At 36.6% G+C, this 22,558-nt stretch overlaps 1 protein-coding gene across 1 annotated transcript in view; it reads left to right on the top strand.

Annotated features, from left to right (window-relative positions):
• GDA (guanine deaminase) overlaps nt 1-21,903 on the top strand; it is a 29,469-nt gene extending 7,566 nt beyond the window's left edge. Inside the window, exons 4-14 of the mRNA XM_056514875.1 lie at nt 1,716-1,803; nt 3,033-3,138; nt 5,964-5,991; nt 7,350-7,457; nt 7,930-8,037; nt 10,134-10,231; nt 10,752-10,819; nt 11,270-11,416; nt 13,597-13,715; nt 14,561-14,588; nt 15,315-21,903. Coding sequence (XP_056370850.1) covers nt 1,716-1,803; nt 3,033-3,138; nt 5,964-5,991; nt 7,350-7,457; nt 7,930-8,037; nt 10,134-10,231; nt 10,752-10,819; nt 11,270-11,416; nt 13,597-13,715; nt 14,561-14,588; nt 15,315-15,385 — 969 coding nt within the window. The 3' untranslated portion in view covers nt 15,386-21,903. The remainder of the gene's footprint in view (nt 1-1,715; nt 1,804-3,032; nt 3,139-5,963; nt 5,992-7,349; nt 7,458-7,929; nt 8,038-10,133; nt 10,232-10,751; nt 10,820-11,269; nt 11,417-13,596; nt 13,716-14,560; nt 14,589-15,314) is intronic.
• The last annotated feature ends 655 nt before the right edge of the window (nt 21,904-22,558 follow it).

Raw genomic sequence — 22,558 nt, 5'->3', positions numbered from 1 at the left:
TAAAAAAAGTTAAATTCAGGAATAATTTGCCTTGCATTTGTCTATTACTGTGACAGCATCTGTTGTCAACATAATAACATAACAAATCTGAAATAAATAGTTATACTGTTCCTTGCCACACAAATTTAAAAAGAAATTACTTTCTGCCATCTGCCATGATAAAAACATGTAGGAGCAGCTTGGTCATAAATTCTAGAAAAGCACACATGCCTTCAGCTGCTTGAAGCATAGAGGTGACCTGACCTTCGAGCTGTGTGCCCAGCACACTGCCAGAGTGCAGGCTGAGTGACCCCAGCACAGAGACCCCACCCTGCAAGGTGTGTCACAATATCATCTGGAAAACAGCTGCCAGAGAGAGGGGAAGTTAGTTGTGGGAGCCTGAACACCACAGTTGGCTCTCCCCATGTGAATCAAATAGAAAAGGATCACCCACTGGTATAGAATACCAGTCACTCTGCAGTGTTTGATGGGGCCAATAATAACCTTCACCTGGACTTCAACAGGACTAAGCTTTCATGGAGCTGATGTTTTTTCATTAGTATCACTGTGCTTTTGAAGTCATAATGAAAACACAGTGTATTTTTAAAGTCAGTTTGTTGTTCCAACAAACAGTTTCTATACTCAGCAAAGGAAACTATAGGTGAATTCTTCCTGCTTTTAGCTGGAACCTTCTCTTTGTGCTGATGATTTGGAAACAGAATGTTTTTAGATTTAATTTAACAATGTTGTTAGGATTTCAGAAGTAGAGAATTATGAATTTTAAAAGCTAGGAAAGACAAAGGTAACTTGTCTGAGTAATGACATTGTTATTTTTGAGACTTCTTTTGGAACTCTAAAAGATTTTCATTTCACTATTGTAAGGAAAAGACAGAGCTTGTCTTCATGTTTGTCAAATAATTAGCTCTAGCCTTCTTCCAAACATTGGATGTCCTACCTTCTATTTCACAACAACAACAACAACAACAACAACAACAACAACAACAAAAAAAAGAATAAAAAAATTCCCAAATTGCTTGGCAACCAGAACACAAAAGTGTAGTTTAAGCCTGCATTGTTGGATAAGTGGTCAACATGGTTTGCACAAAAATACCTGGTCATTTACTATAATATTCTCCAAAAATAACATGAAGAAATGTCAACCACCATTTCCTTTCTAATGGTGTATTGGATAAATAATTAGCTCATAGTCTGAGCAGTGTGCTCCTTTACTTTTACATTTAAGTTTGTTACTTTGTATTTGGGGACAACAAATGTTTTTGATACATGAAAACCTGACTTGTTTTTCCAGCTAGATCAGGTTGCTAAAAGAAAACTACCATGTTCCCCAAAAGCTTTGCTTTGCTAACACTAGATAAACAGTGCTTCACCATGAAAATTGGAGAGCCTTTCACAAGTAGGAAATAACAAAAATGACTAGTTGTTTGTATTTCTAAATATGAGTTAGAGTATTTCCAGTTTGGGGGAGGGAATATAGACTGATTTCTGCAGATTTAGCCATTGCAAAAATTCTGTGAGGAATTTTTTTGTATTTATTAACCCTCAGACTTAAAAAAAGTTTTATAAAATTAAAAACCTTTAATTTTATGTTCCCATTTCAGTGCAAAATTTCACAATAACTAAATGTTCTTGCAGTTTGAAATGAGACTGCCTGTTCTGCATTTTGGCAGCTTTATTGATTTTTTTCCCAGACAGTTGAAACTGATTTCTTTTTTTAGAGACGAACTCTGAAGAATGGCACGACTACAGCTTGTTACTTTGCAACAATTCACACAGATAGTTCCCTTCTTCTCGCTGATATTATAGGTAAGTAAGTGAGTCTTGAAGGGTATTGTGTGGATCATCTTAGTTGAAGGAAACAATGTCAGGGGTTTTAGACTAGCTAGGGATTTGCTTTTCTCCTAATTTTTTTTTTTTTCATTGTACCTGTCACTCTGTGTCCCCAAACCCCACTTTTTACCCACGGTCACTTAAGCATCTCTATCCTACTTTTGCTTCTCGTTGTCTCTTCACTCCCAAATCTGCTGCTGGCTGAGATTGACTTAGGTCTTCTGGGCTTTTCTCCAGCTGCAGCTCTCTGCCCTTTCTAACCTTCTGTTATTTGAGGTTTAAAAGAACTGAATGACAGGAGGCCCAGTCGGTGCATTAATTTCCTGATATTCTGAGATTTCAGCTGATAATCAATGTCAAAAATCTTCACACACCTCTGATATCAGAGAAGTGGAAGCTGCATCAAAATCTCATCCTTCCCTTCTGTTCACAGTTGTAGATGCCTGCTGTTTCGAAATGTTGTAGCTCTTGCAGGATTTCTCAAGTCTCAGATAGCTCATAAAGCAGAGAAATTTAATAAAAGATTACCTAGTCTTTCTGATTTAGTAGGAAAATTTTGAAGCCATTACATTAAACAACTCAAGTAGTAAAAGTGGACAAAGAGATCTATTTAGAAACACATTTGACAGTTTAGAATTGGATATTATATGCATGTTTTACACGAGTTCTGATTTATTCATCTAGCATGGGTAAATCTCAAGAAAGAGGATAGAATAAACCTGGAAATTTCTCCCTTTAACTGTATGTGGGAGGCCTCTTAGCAATCTTGTTCCTTTCCCTTAAGGAGAAATGCTTTGCTGAGATCTTTGTGCCTTCTCTCATCATCAGGTACTCATCTGCTACAGCTACTGTACTTTAATGCTTGTATTTCTCATCCTCTGTGTCACAGCCATCTTCATATACTGCCATTAAGAAGTCTGGTTGTGGTTAAACTACAGTAATCAAGTTCCCATTGATAAAGTTGGGTATTAATGTGGAAGACAGCTCCTATTTGAATGTTGCTTGTTTCCTTCTTTCTTTTTTTCTTTTTATCCTTAGAAGTCACATGAATGATCCTAAGTTAGATACAAGAAAAGAGCATAAATTCTGGTCATCTTAAAGGAAGCTGGGTGGGGTGGATTTTGGATTTTTATTTCAGTAAAACTTTGGTAAGGGTTTCTGTGAACAAGTGATTCTGAGATTTATATTCTAATGCATCTCAACAGATAAATTTGGTCAACGAGCATTTGTTGGAAAAGTCTGCATGGATATGAATGACAGTGTGCCACAATACAGAGAGATTACTGCGGACTCTGTCCAAGAGACAGAAAGGTAAAATAATAAAATCGATGGCATAATCTTTTAAAATAAGATTTTTCATACCTCTGGAGAGTGAATGTGAATCTTTCTAAGAGCTTACAGGTGTGAATTTATTAGCAACAGGTTTTTTTCTTCCAACGGTACTGTCCCTTACAATCCTGTCAATTCCTGCATACCCAGCTGCTACAGAGCCCAAGTAGCATCTCTCTGGCTTTTCCAAAGAGAGGAAGAAACCACAGATCTAGGGTTTGAGAGGATATGTGTGTTTTCTGGTGCCTCTTCTCCTTTTCACAGCTATGTGTGTGGAGGTCATGGGACCTGGCATACGATGGTGAGGTGACAGCCAGTTCCTTTGTCCCCATTAACTTCTAAGCTATTTCCTTCCACCATTTAGGTTAAGGCTTTATTCAAGTTGTAGAACTAAGCTTTCATATACCCCATTTTAAACATCTTTTCTCCATCACAGCACCAGTCAAGCTACTCCAACATGCAGCTTCTCCAGGAGAATCAAACGAAGGCAATGTTTGTAGTGGAGGAGAACCAAGAGTGGAGTATGGCAGTTTACTATCAAATGTTTCTCTTCTGTTTCACACCTGTGCTCAGAAAACAGCTAAGCAGACATACAGCTTTTCTCATGGAACTATTTATTTACTTATTTAAATGTTTCAAGTGTCATGCTGAAAGAGAAAACCCCAAAGAGTAATATAAATATCTTATGGCACTTGTGTGAGGTCACTCTCTTGTTTTCACAAATCATGCTAAAGACATGATAACAAAAGTTAGAAATGTTCATGTATTTCTGGTGGTGTTTATATTTAAAGACATTTTAAAAACATATAGTATTAGTTACCTTCACTCTTCTAACATTTGTTTTCCTCTATGTAAATCCCAGCTTCCATAATCCAGCACATGTCCTTCCAAATAGGCCTGAAAGAAGCAGAACTTCAGTTCCAATAGTTTTAAAAGCTTCAGAAGGATCAAAATAGCTTTCTTTTAAATATCTATCTTATGCCTCCAGTTCATTCCTTTTTGGTTGTGTAATAAAGAATGTTTCTGAGATTTGGGTGAGAGGTTGCCACAAGTACTCCATAGCTGTCAAGGGAAGAGGGCTGTGTGCTTCTTGACATGGATCTGGAGTACTTACCTGAATCCCAGCAATACAATTGCAGAAGGATGAAAAAACTATTTCATTAAGAGGGCAACATGTTAGTTGGGTTTTTGTTGTGGGTTGTTTTGTTTTTTTTAAGAATCTAAGAAATGTGATCTGTCACAATGTCAGAAAATGGACTAACTCATTTCAATTACTTATATATAACTCCCAGAAATATTTATATTGTATGCATGGAAATTAGCTACAATTCCAAGTGTTTCATATATTGAATTTAAATTTGTCAAGGATTTGAATCTACCATTCTTTGTCAAGGAGGATTTAATAAAAAGTTAGGGAATTGAACTCTAGATTACCGTCTATGGTACTATTAGTTATAGTCAGTTGCAAGGATGAGAATCTATATTCAAACCTATACTGCTACAGGAAACAATGATTTGAAGCTGATCTTCTTTCCTCATAAAGAAGTACATAAGCCAACAAACTATACAGTATATTTGCAAGAATATTGAATCACATTTCATCAGTTTTATTGATGAACAGGTCACACCATTCAAAGAATGTGAGAAAGAACATAACTAGCCATATCGGTATTTTGGCTTGTCACTTGGGTTTTATATTTCTGTTAGAGTTTCTGCTCAAGTGAGTACTTTATTATATCAGGTTAGTCAGTAAGAGGAGTGACAGGCAGATGATAGCCAATTCACTTTGCATTTTGGCTCTCAAAGTTAGACAATGGTGGGCTCAAGCTCCTTTGGCTGTTGCAGAAGTCAAACTCGGGTCTCTCAATTCCATCTGGTGATCTAACACAAGCTCCAGGGCTGTGGATGTGGCCACTTGCATCATTTCCTTTTCCTTCTAAAGACATTTGATAAAATTGATACAACATATGTTGTGATCAAAATGACATAGTTTTCTTGTTATGAACTATGACATAAAAATTCACAGAGATCCTGTCCAGAAAGCATCTCTGACTGTCTTTGGAAGTTACTTACTTCATTGAGTAAATGGGCTTTCAAAGAATTTCCTCCTTCCAAAGTAGGAGGGAATTTAGTTTGCTCATCTGCATTATCCATAGTAACTGCATAGGGTTTTTTGTAGAGGTCTGAGGTACCATTTTATTTAACAGAGTAAGTAAATCTTTATTTTCTGGGAGGTAGGTCATGCTTATATATATGTAAGCATGTCCAAAAAATTGAGGGTTCTTTAAGTGAACAAGGACATATGCATCTACTGTAAGATATAAAACATAGTTGCATCTTTTAATTTTTGGATTTGAAAAGGTTTAAACACTGCAATTTGAATTCATGGACTGACAAATTTAAGTTTGGTTTGTTTTTTCTTTCTTCGGTATTGCAGCTGCAGGCTATAATTATGTTTTCAATTCATTTAATGTAGCATGTGTTTGGTTTTCAGGGAGAACTCAGAATAATTACTGCTTGACTAATGCTAAGTATTGCAATAAAAAACCCCAACATCTGCACGTTCAGAGTCAAATTCAAAACTAGAATTTGATGTCACTATCCTGACCTCATTGTGTTCCTTCTTTTTATTTCATCTAAAAATCTGGCCCAACTTTTTGTAAAAAAATTGATCTGTCGGAAATGTTTAACAGGGTATTCAAGTATATATTTTTTATATTTTTCATAATTTATAAGGAGGACAATCCATAATTGTCCATATTAACAGAGGACAGATTTATAGCAACTTTTTTTCTGCCCTTTTTCAGGTTTGTTACAGAGCTACTGGAAAAGAAAGTAAGTAGTGTTCTTTTTTGAATGCTTTGTGAACGCATAAAACAATTAATCCTGCTATCCAAATCTGTTGTCTTAGTGAAAGTTCAATAAATATACAACTTTCTGTGTGATAGACAGATATTGTCACTCTGAAAAATGTTCTTCTAGTCATGTCCATTGAGAAATGGACTTGTAACAGTGTAAAATCACTTTCGTGTGCTCAGAGCACAGCCATGTCCTGTGTGTTTCTCTACTGAGTTTGAAATACCTGGCTTCCTGGAAAGGACAATTTTCTGTTTAAGAAAGGTGGAATTCAATTTATCACTCTGTAGTATATAAGTAGACAGACTAATCGAAGGAATTCTCACCCTCAGAAATCATAGTTTTTTTCAGTAAAGTTATTAATCCACTGTAAAATTAGTGTTTTGGATCAGTGCATGTTTTAAAGTGTGTTTTTAAAGAAATTCATGCTTACCCTAGAAACATAGAAGTGGTAAACTTAGAAGTTTACACTCCAATATTAAACACAGTAGCACTTTTCTTATCAGCCTTTTGTTTTCAGTGGCTTCTTTTGACATCCCATCTCAAAATATTCAGGAGTAGTTTCCTGGAGTTTAATGCCTAAACCATATGTATCACTAGAGTAATGCCTAAACTAGGTATTACTAGAGTATGTTGACTAATTTGCAAAGACCTGAGCTCTTTTTTTTCTGGGAGATAATACAAGGAACTGCAGCCCAAGACATCACTTACTGGCTTGTGCAAAACTCTTGCCTCTGACTGATGACAGAATTGTAATCCTGTTGACTATTTTTTTAGGAAAATTTAAATCTAGAGGTGCAAGGGTAAACCTCTGTAGTTCTTGGTCTTTACTCCACTGTTTCCTCTGTATAGCATATTGATTATACCGCTGTTCTTCCCATCTAGGGAGTTTAGGTATTTGTCAGCATTATAAGTAGAGAAGATTGACAAGAAAATGGCTTTGGTTTTACAGAAGCGTGTAGTTTTTGCAATGGTAACAGAACAATGGTCTTTCAACTGACTTATTTCTCATCATGCATGTAGACTGTCAGCAAATATGAAAAAGTATCCAGTACTTCTGAAGACTGGTAAAATTTCAGTGACTTGATCAGAATTCTAATGAAAACAAATTCTTTAATAAAGTTCAGTAAAATTGTTGTAAGAATTCATTCTCTGTTTCTGCAATGAAATGTATAATGAAAGCAAGGAAATAACTGTGCAGCTTAATTTGAATTGGCAAGGATGCAGTAAGCAATAAGCAACGAAGACAAAATGTAAATGCCATGCAAACACTAGTCTTACTTATGGTTAGTGAAATGTACATGTAGAATACAAACCCTGTCTTCTGTAATTTTCAGTACCCCAGAGTACAGCCTATAATAACTCCCCGCTTTGGCCCCTCCTGCACAGAGGACTTGCTGAGCGCCCTTGGGGATTTAGCACAAGCCCACGATCTCCGTGTGCAGGTAAGCTCTGAGAGCTCTGTGTGCCATTTAAGTGGTGTGGGCAGACAGCATGCTGACCATCTCAACATTCATTCAGGAGGAGACACATACCTGCTGCCCTGATCTCAGCATCCACTCTGTTGTAGGCTTGTTCTCTCTTTTACCTCACGATCACGCCATGTATTATTTTACCTATTATTTTAACATCTTCCAAAAAATGGAAGTGGAGTCATTGTGTCACCACACTACTGGGATGGACACGTGTACCATCTCATATCACTTTTAAAGAAGCAAATGGAGATACTTCTTTAGGTCCTATGAGAACTTCTTCAGGTCTGATGAAAAAAGATATGCAAGGACTAGATCAAACTACAGGTTTTACAAACACCGTTTTTTATGAATGTATGCTTAGCACAAGTAGATTGCTCAGAAGATTGTAATTTTGGGTTCAATGCTGTTTAAAGGACTTGCTCTATGCATTTTCTTGTTGCAGAGTCACATAAGTGAGAATGAAGAAGAAGTTAAACTTGTGGAGAACATGTTTCCTGCCTACCAGAATTACACTGAACTGTATGATAAAAACAAGTTGCTGACCAGCAAGGTAGCCACATAAAAACTTCCCCAACATAACTTATATTAATCCATGTATAGAGTATGATAGTTTACTGTATTAACCTGAAAAATTTGTGCTATTCTGTCAATGTCAGTGACATTTGGGGAAAAGTAAATTTGTTCTATACTCTCTGTTGAGATGTTGAATCTTTAAACAAGCCCATACTGTTCCTAAGTATTTTAGAGGAGGTGAAAAATAGACATATTTTATGCTCCCTGATTCATTTTCCAAAGGTTCCAAAGAGAATAAGAGCAGTGGGATTAGAAGGAAGCTAGATAAGACAGGTATTGTAGGAACTGGTAATTCTTGGACAGTACGAAGTTATCCCTATACTCCAAGAATATTATCCAGTTTTTGCAGACTGGTTTACCTGAAGATTTCTTCTGTGGTGTTACGTTAGGGCCCACTTAATTTTGTTCCTGTGGAGAAGCAACCCTCCCTGTTGAATTCTGAGCATCTACCTCTCTTGAAGACAGATGCACTTACTGCTCTGACTGTTCAAAAGCACTCTTATCTCATTTTACCAGCTGATTTTACCAAGCTTTGAGAGGCACACTAACCTGAAGAGTTGAAATTCATTACATGCTGGTGAGGTAAATGTAATATACCTGCCACAGGTAATTACAGGTTGGAGAGCCAGGGCACCCCTATCTAATTAGGACTACCCATGCAAAAGGGAATATGAACAACCCAACTACAGTCACAGTAATAAAACATCAGTCAAGTTCATTTAAAAATTTAGGAGACAATTTTCAGATGTACAAGGGACAGCTGAAAACTCCCTGGGAATTAGCTATTGAGCTCCCATTTCTGTGTTTGAAATTGTACACCAGTAAATTACTTGTTTACTCTTCCTTTTACTTGAGAAATCAGTATGGGCTACAGAAGTAGGTACACAGTATTAACCTTTATTTTCTCACACGCTCCTTTGCATGCTGATTTGGTGTTCTAAATAGATATTTGTGCTTCAAAAGCACAGGTCTTAATTCTGTGACTTGTATGCACATAAGTGCATAAATACACTTGCAAATTGCCATGAAAAGTCATGATTACTGGTGCCTTCTGGAGTAAGGCTCCTAGATATTTGGGAAAACATTCTATTAAATACAAGCATAGCAGCAGAACCTCAGATGTTGTCTCCCCATCCACTCAAACTAAGACACCAAATCAATTTTTTTAAAGAAGTGTTTTAAAAGCACTGGGTTTATTTTGAGCTGTTGCTGAAATGTTTAGTTCTTTTTAAAAACAGTACAGATTGTCAAGGATATGTTTCACTAGCTACCATACGTAGGTGCTTATCTGAAGACGTGGCTATTCTTGTGTTTTCAGCTACATTGAGCTTGATGAGTAGAGATGGGAGGAGCACAGTGCTATTAAGAGATGCTCAGTGGAAGCAGTCTCTGTGCCATGGTCAATTCTATGTGCAGATTGCAAGATTTAACAGAGCTCTTGCTCTTCTCTTTCAGTGGGCATTTGGCATATGAGGTAATGCCAATTAGATTTGTATGGGAATAATTGGTTTATGCACTATTAAATTACCCTATCCTATACTTCTATGTTTTTCTTGTAAACTTATTTTTAAAGTCAGCTATGTAGGGTAAGAAACAAAAGTAATTTATCAGTTGCTTAAAAAATTGTATTATTTTACTTAAACAATATTTAATATCTCTCTCCCTAGTGCAAACCTTTAAAGAGCCAAACATATTAAGAGTACATACATCTTCCATTTTATCTGGTGTATTCCTAGCCCCAGTACTTAATCTCTTACCTACAAAATATAAATTGTAAGCTTACTACAGTGCTAGGACAACTGCGAAGTCTTTGGTCACAGCAGTTACTGCAAGTAAAAGAACCCTGTATTCTTGTATAAAAAATGCAAAAAAGGCTGATGGAATGATATGTCAGACACACTGAAATTAATCAGTTTTTCCCTTGTGGGTTTTAGGAGCTTAATTCAAGAAGTGCATTAATTTCACTAAATGGTAACACGTGTCCTTTTTGGCTATTTAAAGCAGTGCAGCAAATCTCACAGCCACATAAGTAAATGAAATATTGAGTGAATTGGTGATTCTCTTTTTCTTTAGACAGTGATGGCTCACGCCTGTCATCTTTCTGAAGAAGAGTTGAAACTTTTTAGTCTTCGTGGAGCTGCAATTTCACACTGCCCCAATTCTAACTTTTCGTAAGTTAAAAAAGAAAAGAAAACAGGAATGGTGTATAATGAAATAAAGCTGTGGTTCGTGTTGTACCCTGAGTTGATGCTATTGCAAAGCTATTTATACAATACCTCATTACACCATAAATGACATACTGGATTGAACATGACCGTTCATCATCCACTTCTGCATAGCATGCACTGCACCGATTTGTGGTCTTTCAGTTTGGTAATTGCATCTCTATCCATATCTGTATAAATATTTATCTTCTAAAAATTTGTTTCATTTGACTGTTCTGCCAGTGGTAGATTCAAGGCATCTCCCTTCCCCCTGAAGGGTGCTAATATTTTGGGGAAATGGACTATAAAATCCTCTTTCTGTTGAGCGGACATGAGACACTGCATGGGTATCCAGCCAGAATAAATAATAAATCTAATCTTATACACATTAGGGGAAAGTCTTTGTAATAAAATGGCTCTGCAGGCCTGCTTTTCCTGAACTTTTTCTGCATGTAGCACACAGAATGGGTTTCTTCTTCCAATCCAGGTTGCGCAGTGGTGTCTTAAACGTGCGAAAGGTTCTTGAACACAACGTGAAGCTTGGTCTTGGCACAGGTTAGTAGTTGGCTGTGAAAGTGTTTTCTTCTGGAAATACTGGGAGATACAAAAGCATTCACCTGTTCATATTTAAAAATCAGCACGTCTCCAACTTTTGCTCCTCCTTTGTTTTTTCCACTGGAGTAAGGAAATCTAGACTATTGAAATCTAGGGTTGGTCCAAAGCTGTTTGAAAGAAAACAAAAAATTAATGAAGAGTTTTGTTCCTGTTGTGAGCTTAAGCAGGGCTTGAACAACAACTTTTCGGGTTTCTGTTTTTGTGTTGTGTTCTATTTGCCTGACTGTGTATGAGAGCACCTTTATTGGGAATTCAGAGACTGCCTAGCAGTAGAACTTGTTGGGTTAACTACATAACTTCACTCTCTTCATAACTTTGAATAAAGCTGATAGAAATTTAACATAGAGAATTATACCCAAAGCTTGTTTCTAAGAGTCTGATCCCTTCTAGATGTAGCTGGTGGATACTCAGCTTCTATGCTTGATGCTATAAGAAAAACAATGATGGCATCTAATAGCCTTCAGATCAATAAAGTGAATGAAACAGGAGTAACTTTTGAAGAAGCTTTTCAGCTTGCCACCCTGGGAGGAAGCCAAGGTAAGAAGAAAATTCTTCAGTGCTCACACAGAGAGCTACAGCTCTTTTTGATTTTATATCTTCATGGGAGATTCACAGATTTTCTGGTGCCAGAGTGAAATCTAACTGATGGGCAGAGATAACCCTTTAGTTTCTCATGCCCATACTAGGCTTTTCAGAATAGAGTACTATTAATGCTGAGAGTTTAATAACAAAATCTTGATGGTTTTTCAGGGTTGTACATTTGCTTTGCAAAGATCCTCAGACTTCTTAGTCATAAGGCTCTAAGTGCTTGTCTATTTATTGTACCAGCTGGAAAGTTGTTTTCTCAGCAACCATCACCCAGAAGAAAAACTGCAATTACTGTAAATCATGCTTTATATTTGTCACCAGTTTCTAATTTTGCTTGTGCTTTTTGAGCTGTCAGTGAGGCAGTTTGTTGCAAATCAAAACATCATGCAAATCACTCCTCACTCAGAGAAAAACAGAAAATTTAAACAGGCTTTCCACCATGATTGTTCAAAATACAGTTGCATGTGCAGTATGCAGTCATATATTCTATGGGTTACCAAGTTTTGAAGAACCAATTTTGTTGTGATTAATGTGAACATAAAAATAGATACAATTTAAAAAGTTTTAGTGGAACTGGTATGATTTAGCAGAGAGGAAATCCACACATAAGTGAAAACCTTTTGTTTCAGTGAGCAGAAATGCACTCACCACCTTCTAAGGCACTGGTCCCAAGTTTTCTCAGTGTAGCATGCCTGTAGCTGTCAAAAAGCTCCATTGGGAATTATTGATGGAAATTTAAAAGATGTAGTGAAAATGTCATCAAACAGGTTTTCTCAGCACTGTGTTTCCTGGAGAGTGTAATGGGGAAGTAGAGAAGATGAGCAGGGAACAAAAAGTGTTCTTTTTCCTGCAATATATATTGTTCCACAAAGTATGAGAACAAACTAGAAGAGACAGAGAAAGGTAGACTTATAAAAATCCCAAACTCATATGTGGTTTCTCTTCCCAGCTACTCTTGTGCTTTTTTCTATATTAGGTTTCCTTAGTAAAGTGTTAATTTTGTATATTCATTTTAAGCTGTTTTATCCTTACTGAATCACTTCTAAGGGTAGAATATAAATTACTTTTACAAGCTTTCAGTAGCCTGGATACTGAAAGCGAAAATTTCAGTAGCAGAAATTTCAATGAGTGATCATTTTGCTGGAATAATTTGCTTTGTTAAGACTCCTAAACACTTGTCACCCTCTTGTGTTTAATGTAAAAATTGCATTCTGCTCAAAAATCTGAAGGAACATGAGTTCAGTATTTTAGTTGAAACAAGTAGGTAATCAAAATATTTCCTAATTTATAGGAGTTTAAATGTCTTTAAGATATTGTGATATTCTTACCAGTCACAAACTTCAATGAAGACTGAAGTTCCTTTATCAGAGCAATTTGAAAACAAATGAACAAATTATTTGCAGATATTATGCTCTTTGATAACTTTATTTCATAGTATTGGGAAAATTTATTTAATTCACAGATACTTTCTACAACTTAAAAGAGTCCAAATTTATTTCTAAAGAGGCACAAAGGCTTCTCTTCAGGTTTTCTAAATACTTTCAAGCACCCAGTCCCTGAAGATGAACAGGTTTTCAGGGCATATGGACCTGAGTATTTGTGGTTGCAATGAAACTTTAGAAAAATAAAGCTAAATAATGGACCACAAACCAAGCCTTACAGGTAAGTATGAGACCTTCAGACTGGCTATGATTATTTTTCCACACCATATTATTCTTTGTTCCTGCTAATTGCAATTACTCACTGAACACTTTTATTATCATATAACTGTATATTACTATTGCAATAGGCCTGTGCAACCTTTCAAAATTGCTTAAACTTTTTAAAAAATGCAATCTAACACTGCCTTAGAAAGGGAGTGTTATTATATGCTTTACTGTTTCTCTGATTTAGTTTTATTGCCCCATTTGGAGTTTGAATGTTTTTGCAATATAACCTATAGTTTCTTAAGTGTCTTAAGAGCTCAGATGCTAACATACTCACTATTTAATTTGGTTTGGGTTTTTTCCTTGTAATCATTTACATTTTTCTTTGTCTTATGAATATTTCAAGTAAGTTGCCAAGTACTTCTAGATGGTGGAATGAGGCTGGTCCTGAAGACATGTTTATGATCTTATTTTCTCCTTCAGCTCTAGGACTAGATGATGTGACTGGAAACTTTGAGGTGGGAAAGGAATTTGATGCACTGTTAATCAACACGAAGGCTTCAGATAGCCCTTTTGACTTGTTTTCTGCTGATGATTTTGAGGTAATCAGAACAGGATTGATGATCAAAAAAATGGATGGAAATGATAGGGGAAGGTCCATGATACAGACTGAAAAGGTCTCTTGAGAGTGATTCTGGTGACAGGAATTGGGTGTAGTACACCTCTGCTGTCTGTCTGCTTCAGCCTAGATGTTCCATTTTTTTTTTTTCTTCAAAATTTTGCTGACCCCAGGGACAGTGCCATAACACCATGAGCAAAAATGCATGTAATATGTTTAATGCATGTTTTATTAGCCTGAGATAGCAATTGCCATTATCTATTTGCAGTGACAAATGGCAACCAAGAAAAAGCAATTTAATTTTTGTCAATACTTAGAGTTCAGACTGAAAAATGGCAACCTATTCCCAGAGAAAGGCTAGGCTGCCTTTTCTACATTGCTGTTACAAAGTGAAGCAAACACTCAAGATTGGCTAATTTGAGTTAGAAACACAGTTTTTACGTTAACATTAAAGCAGTGTTGGTTTTATGGTATGGAAACACTTTTTCATTCAAAAACCTCCTCTGACTAAAAAAGATAATTAAAATCAGTTACTTGAATTTATAGATGTGGTCAGACTGCCTGAAAACAATTCCAGTTCTGTAAAAACTATTATTTTTAAGTTTAAATCTAAACCTTTTAAGGTAAGTTATTGGTCCTTAGGACTTTACAAACATTTAAATTTTGCCTTATATTCAAAAAATAAATTATGTATGTTAAGTTATGATTGTAATGTTACTAGGAATATTTATGAGAACTGTTTTTATCAGTTCTTTCAAGCTTCAAATGACTATGATCCAGGACAGCTGATATTGCTTTCTGAATTTGTTTTCTCCTACTTTTTTATAGGACGCTCTCCAGAAGTTCCTGTATCTAGGTATGTTTTGATTTTCAGCTCAAGTTGAATTCTCATTTCATACATCAAATATTGTCTAAAATAATGTTTGGGTTAATAATAATTTTATTTTTATATATGTAAGTAGCCATTTGTTTGCAGTAACTAAATATATTTATTCAACTCTTAATGAGCATTAACATGCCCCTAATAACTGGTGTTAATATTTTACATTACTAAATAAAAACTGGTTTATCATTATTTGCAAATATGTCCAGGCAGTGTCAGGACAGGGGCTGCTGTGTTGTGATGTTGAGATGCCTGGTGCCAGCTCTGCTCACAGCCATGTCATGCTCTAATGAGACTTTCACCTTTCTGGGGAGCTGTCTGGGTCACACCAGCTTTCTTGCTGGCTGGTTCCCAAGCCTGTTCAGATACTGTGCAACGAATCATTTCCTGTACAGATACATAATATTTTCAGAATATTATATATATATACAGAAAATCCATGACACTATTGCAGCAGCTGAATGCTATGTTTATTTAAAAAAAAAAACCAAAAACAAATCAAAACATGTGTTGCTAAAACATTTATTGATCTTTGTGGTAGCCCTGACTTATTCTCTCCAAACGGACTTTCTTAGTTCTAGGAAATGGTTGTTGCAATTAATGTGTTCCAAAACTATTTTTGTGGTCTGCATAATTTTCATTAATTAAATCAGTGTTTGTATTTATGCGCAAATCTCTGTTTTGACAATGTTATTTCAGGTGACGATCGGAATATTTCTGAAGTGTATGTGGCTGGAAAGCAAGTGGTTCCTTTTTCAAGCTCTGTATAAATTTTCCTCCGTTTTCCTTTTGCAAAATACTCTGCTGATTATTCTGCATCTGATTTGGAAAAGATTGATTAAACACAGTGCCTGATCATCAGGAATGACACCTCACTTTTGGATAATGTTACAAAATTTCAAACATTGAAAATTTTAGACCTTTCAGGAATTACTTTACCAAAATTTTCATAATTCTAGAGGGAATGGCTATTTAAATTTCTTTGTAAAAATAACATTTGATAAGGGATTTGATAAATGTCTTATTTAAAAAGGACACCTACTGCTCTGTTTAATTATAGTATAGGAAGCATTATGTGGAACAATGAGATGCTCATTGCCTATAGGAATTTTAAAAAGCCCCAGTGCTTGTAAATTGATTTTGCAGGTAATGATTATAATGGAAAAATTCAATTTCCATAATGTTATCATCAAGTATGGAAAAATCAGTGTCATTTTGGAGAATGTAATTTTTCCTAGGAGCTTTAAAAAATAGTTTAAAACATTATTTTTTAAGAGGAGTTCAGTAGGTGTGTGTTTATAAATAAATAAGGGTCCTTATCAAAGGGTTTAGAATTGTCATTTGTAGTCAGACACTTCACTGAATTACCATGATCTGAGTGATGGCTGAAATTTCAGTTTAATTAGAAGCAGGCACTAAGCTATTTCTGCAGGCTACATGATGGCAAACAAATTAGGAGGGGTTTCTAGACTAGAGGGAGTGCTTCAAGTTCAGCATCTGCAGAATCTTCCCAAACTCATTTGCTCCTGGCTGTTCAGACAGGATGATAAGATGTCTGTTCTCCTTTCTGTAAGGCAAGTGAGTGCATTTAAAATTTCCAACAGAAACGGTTTCTTTCTGGCCATTACCACCTTTGACTTGAGGTGAAAATCATCACTGAAAAAAGCAGCTCAGCTTTACTGTGCTCATTGCGTTTTTCGATGTGGCAGCTGTAATTCCAGCCCTGTACAATTCCAGGATTCCAGGTTAAATATGCCCTTTTTGTTTTGGAAATCTGTGTGACTTCCTTTCCTAAAAAGGCATATTTCCCTGTTCTTTTCAGAGGTTTGTTTTTTTGTTTTTTTTTTTTGCTTTTTTTATTTTAATTTTTTTTTTTTAAATTTTGTTTGATGAGGGGATTTCTTCTTGTTTCTCTATTATGTTTTTGCAACACAAAGAATGTAAGTTTTAATTTCAGGGTCATTAGAGACCAATATTGTATTTAGGTACTGAAAACATGTGTTGAATATGGTTTTAAAGCCTGCTTCAAACTTCTTTGATTTCACTAAGCCTTGTTTCGCACTTTTATCTCACTGCCTGGGGATATGACTTACCTCTGTTCACAAAACAAGGGAGGTCACTGCACCAAAGTTTCACTTCATGTCTACTTCAGAGAGAGTGCTTGGCCCAAAGCCACTCATAATGTTCTAATTTTAAAATCATTTTCAGAGCCTATGTATTGTTATGGTTATGCCTGCATGAGACAGCATAGCATCAAGGGGAAGTGTAACAGCAAAGTCGGGCACTTAAAGCAGCACAGTCTGTTCAATGTGGTTTTTTTGCCAAAGCTGAGGGGCTGTACCAAACAGCAGGGAATAACCAGCAGGTGTCCTGCAGGCATCACCTGGATGCAGCCACTCACTGAGAGCTCGCTCAGGTACCTTCCAGGGTGCTGCCCTGTGCCGCTGCTTGCCGAGGTACAGCCTTCCTACCCATCATGGTCAAAGACTTCTAGGGCTTTAGGAGTCAAGATCTAAGGATTAAGATTTACACGTTCCATCAGGGTGTTTTCTCAACCATTATGTTTTTCATGTGTCCCAATCACCTACACAGTAGCACACTTGTTCAGCAACTAACAGCCTTCAGCTCTTTAACTTGGTTTCCTGATTCAGGGACATTATTTCTCATGAATTTTGACATGAATTTCATTGACCAAATTTCACATTTCAAAACCAAAGAACTGTGAGACACATGTTTTAATCCTCCCAGTTACTGTCTGAAACTATTTCTAGGGAATTACATGGTTTTCAGCTTTGGCTTTCCTGTGGTGGAGAAAAATCACACAGCCTTGTGTACAGTGTATGCTAGTGCCCTACTTCTTTGCCTCCAGAGCTATAAATTAAATCAATGCTTTTATTTTAGTGGTAGTCTTAACTGTCTCTGACTTATTTGTTTTCCCATTATTTTGTGATGTTTTTAAGAAAGGGTTCAGCATTTCTTCTTAAAATAAATACTTTTGAGGGTGGACAGGTTGCTTATTTGCAATCTGAGAATACACAAAATCTTTAACAAATTCAGGACTACACTGCTGGCCCAGTTTCAAAGGGACTCTCTAGGATAACTGCTGCCAGTGAGCTTTGTATCTGAATTTTTACTGGGTCATGAGCAGTTTGACTCTTGTTAAATTCACGGACAAGGTAGGAACTCATTGTTTTATTATGGCTTTTCTAATGTCTAGTATCCAGACATTACCAGACATAGCAATGGAGAATCACCTTTTAAAGAATCTCAGGTGGAGGAGGAGCTCTGCCTCAGGTAGTGCCATGGGCTGCCTGCAGCACTCTGCCATGCCCAAGACCAGGAGGAGCGAGGCCCAAGATGGATAGCATTTCATTAAATGCTGAAGTATTTAGGGGTAAAGGAGAGAAGTCTGAATTTGGTGTTTGAGGAGGCCAGTGGAGGAATTCATGTAACACATAAACGGAGGGTCTTTTGACAGCAACAGTTAGGTAGAACTGAATGGAGAAAAAATGTGCTACTGGAAAAGTTAAGTCGGGTCATCTAAAGCAGTACCAAAAGCTTGTTCAGTGGAAGATGGTTTTTGCACAAAAATCTTAAGATTTTAGCAGTCATACAAAGAATGTAGTAGTCAGAATTCTATGAAGTAATTTAAGGAAAATTACTCACTAAGGTTCACTAAGGATCCCACCATGAAGTTTTGGCTCTTGACACTCTGTGCCTGTGTGTAGATTGCCAAGATGTTTGTTTTGATGGGGAAGGATCAGTGGATAAAAGCAGTTACTGCTGAGACTGACACATGTACACTACATTCAGCTCAAGACTACAATATATTCTGCCTCCTTGGATGGATGCCCCTCCTGCATATGCACTTTGAAGCAGGCCAAGCAATGGGTTCAGACTCTTAGTGTCTCTTTTAGAGACTCAATTATATCTGGAAGGCAGCTGAGCCTCCAGTGTAGTTTCCTCCAAAATAAGCTTAATTCTTGTACATCAAAACCACCCTGCAAACTGAACAAAGGTTCAATAAGGGAGAATGTTTGGGAATTTAGAACAACACTATTATCTCAAACCAAATGCTAATGGAGGCTAGAACTTGAACTATCCCCCCTCTGTCCTCATCCTGTCACAGAATTTAGTAGCTGGATACAAACTGAAGCAACCTTCTTCCACCTTCTTCCCTTTTCCCCAACACCTGCCCCCTCCCACCCCCCCAACAAAAACCAACCAAAAAACATGTAAACCTTAAAATGAAACCACTGAACACTATGGGGATATGAGTATGTGGAAGAAAATAAAGGAATAATTTTAAGTCTGTATAAATTGACACATATGACAGTACAAATTGACTGATTAAAGATAAAACCTCTGGAAAAATGTTAATGCAACAGATTCCAGATGTCTCTCCCCACAAGTTCTCTTACCAGATGGTGGATGAGATCTTTCCTTCTTAATATGTCTTTATGTTCAATGGTTGCACACCATTCAAACAAAGGAAAAAAATGGGTATTTGTGTAGAGCTTGCTTGTTGGGACAATATGCTTACTGTGTTCTATGGTCAGATGAGCACTTATTTATTATAAATAGAATGTATTTGAATTACTGTTATATGTTGATCTCATTGTGTCACTTTAGGTTTTGAAATACTAGTAAGAATTGCCTATGCATTATGCAGCATAATTTGAATTATTCATGTGTGGCAAGTGGAGTTCTGCACTTTAAAATGTTGCCTTGGCCTAATGTTTATATTTATGCTGTATTTTTGTGCAATCCTAAGGTTTTGTAGGGGAAAAAATGTGTATTTTTTCACTGTACTGAAATTTTCAGTAAGTCAGCTTTCTTTTAGAAAAGGGAACTTTAAAATTACCCTGTCCAAAAGTCTGTGCCTGATTATACAACCATGAATGGAAAAATGGTTTTATGAACTTGAATAGAAACATGTAATGTAAATAGAAATGCAGATAAATAGAATTTTTTCAAATGTAATTATGATAATGCAATGCAAGTTAGGAAAAGGTATTGTCATTGAATATACAGTTTTATTGAGTAAAAGAGAATATATATAATTTTAAAAGAATAGTTAAGTCTTGAAAAACAATAAGCCCAAGTTCTTTCAAAGAATATCCCAGTTTTAAAAGGAAAATATATTAATGTCAGTACTCAGACAAGCTGTTTAAAAATATTATTTAAAGTATTTCCAGGAACAATCTTTAACAGATGATAAAGTGGATATCTTTTAAAGTTCTAGATTTTCTGCTACTTTATTTGCAGCCCGGTATGTGTTAGGAGTCAACTCACCTGCAAAATTATAGTGCAGAGTCACAGAATAAGCTGAGTTGGAAGGGATCCTCAAGAGTCATCATGTCCAGCTCCTGGCCCTACATAGCACCATCTCCAAGGACAGGGAAAAACGAATTGCAGAAGATATTTGAAAAGACTGGTAGCAGAATACAAAATACAGCAGAGTAGAAAGGAGATAGATCAGAGGAATTCATAAAAGAAGATGGCATGTCAGTGAAATTTTAGGTGTGAAATGCTCAGAAAAAAAGATACATTCTCAGGTAATGTCCTATTAGATCTTGGATGTCATTCCTTCTAAAAGTCATTGCAGTCCAAAAACCTTACCAGGTTTCCAAAGCAGTTGCTTACATGCTTAATAATACAAGCCTGAATACCTGCTCATGGCATAATTACATAACCCTTCACAACTTCTAGACCTCTGCTCCAAGTTTTAAATCAAAATTACCTGTAACAGCTCCAGAAGAAACATTTTGTAAGGGCATATTTTGTTTTATCAACACCTCTCCTGTAAAACATATAGCATTGGCCAGAACAGAGGCTGAATTAGTCTGGTCCCAGTGAAGAATTTCTGTTCCTGCATGCCCCAGACATCATGTGCCCAGTGATGCAGTGATAACTGAGTCCAGCACAGGACAAAGAGTCTGGAGTCTGAATACAAACTGTTTCTAATATCAGATTGTTTAGCAATTAAGCTCATTGCTGAGATCACAGCACATTTTAAATTACACAATTATATATCAAGTACTGAGCTTCTAGATACTAGGACTTCAGCTTAAAGCTGCGGGGCTTTTAAGCCATTGCACTATATGTGCAACAACTCATGGTTCTCTTAACAGAGAAATCAGTAAATGACATCCACAAGGTACGAAAAAAAGGAACAGCAAAATCAACAAATACCATTCTTGGAAAGCCAAAAGGACGTCAGCAACATTAACAAAAATCTGTTGTTCAAAGTTAATAGAATTGTTAATTTATGTGGAAAGCTGAGCAATGTTTTTGGGAGGCAGTTTCCCAGAAACATCAGTGGAATTTCTTTCTTAGAAAGTGCCCAGAATCAGTGTGCTCCAGCCAAAAGGTCCCTTGTGAGGCAGTCACTTCTGCAGAAGTGCATGCTTAGTCATGCCTGGATCCTCATTTCTTTACCCTGTCATGACTCAGAAGTGTGTATTAGCTTTAATTCTGGCATTGGTTTGTGGTTTCTCATAGACTTAGTCTTAGTTTGAAAATATGCTAAAGGAGTGGAGCTGGGAGAAGGGTGAGGATAAAGGGCAATTTTAAGCCAGCCTGCCTGATGAATTGACACAAAATACTTGTCCCACCAGGTAGGTGTTGTCATGTTTGCACAGCTCTCAATGATTTGACTTAATGACTTGAATCAACTTATAACAATTAAACTCATCTAAGGCTAGGACATAAACTGTGAGCAGCTGACAAACACCGTGATCTGCATTCAAGCCATCAGCAACTTTCCTTAGCCAAGGGCTCCTAGGCATATCTAGATACAAAAAAATCCTTGGAGATAAGCCTGCAGGAGAAGGGGCCAGTTCTAGTGACAACTGAGGGCTGTAAACTGCATCATCTATGGCCCCGTGGCTTTGGAGCTGGGTTGTGTAGTCCTCTAAAAAGTTTTACTGATGAAGCTTTTAGATAGCATTAGCATGTGCTCCTTACCTGAGGATGTTTGCATCCCTTGCTTCAAGAAAATTTTCTTTCCCCAAAGGAGAGTTCACATCTTGCTGAGTAAGTTTTTCTGATGCTGATTTGTCTGCTTGTCACCTGTTGTGCATAAGCTCTGGTACATGTGAAAATGCCTAACTGGAGTTAATGTTGATTTTACCCTTCCTTTTGTACTTGTGCAGTTTCAAGGAAGAACAATGTATTAGGAGAAATAGTATATACGATTTCCACTGTTCTGCTTGGTTTTGGTCATGCTAAATAGGAAGTCATGTACTGTTGAAACAAAATAAAGAGGCCTTGTGTTTTACACCAACCCTCGTCTCTTTCTGTATTTAACTTTTGAGAAGAGAGAGAAAGCTGACAAGCTGATAAACAGTGAAAGCCAAAATACACAGCAACATACCCTGTTCTCTGGGGAGCCTGAGCAACCCACCATCACAGGAGTTTGCAAACCCTGCTTAGTATGTACAATGTTATTTTGGGGGATCCTTTTTCAGATTCAAAGCTCTTACAGGTTTTGATGCATTTTTGTTACCAGATTTCTTGGCTTCATAAATCAGAGCCAGTGCTTCAGTAACCACTTTATTTTTTTTGCATTGAAGTATACTGTTTTGAAATGCATGTTGCTTCTGCTTAACAAAAGAGTCACATCACATTTGATGTATGTTTCTTCACTTTCTTACTTTTCAAAGCTTAGGAATAAAAATGTCCCCAGTCTAAACAGCTCTGAAACTCACCAGAAGTGGTTTTTCTTAAAACAAAAATTGCCATAAGATGACCACTAATTACACACTGAGGAATTGTATGCTGAAATGTTGAGAATTATGTGCAAACTGTTACCAACTTGCCCAAAATTTTGTCCACAAGAAAAAAAGCTGTTCCGTATTTTCATCGATGAGCAGAAAAAAGAAAGTGAAAGAAAACTTTGTTTTACACTACTGCTTTTAATAGGACGGCTCATTCAGGCC

This window comes from Oenanthe melanoleuca, chromosome Z (assembly GCF_029582105.1).
Source record: "Oenanthe melanoleuca isolate GR-GAL-2019-014 chromosome Z, OMel1.0, whole genome shotgun sequence".
NCBI lineage: Eukaryota > Metazoa > Chordata > Aves > Passeriformes > Muscicapidae > Oenanthe > Oenanthe melanoleuca.
The sequence above is the reverse complement of the archived record's forward strand: the minus strand, read 5'-3'. Positions and strand labels throughout refer to the sequence as shown.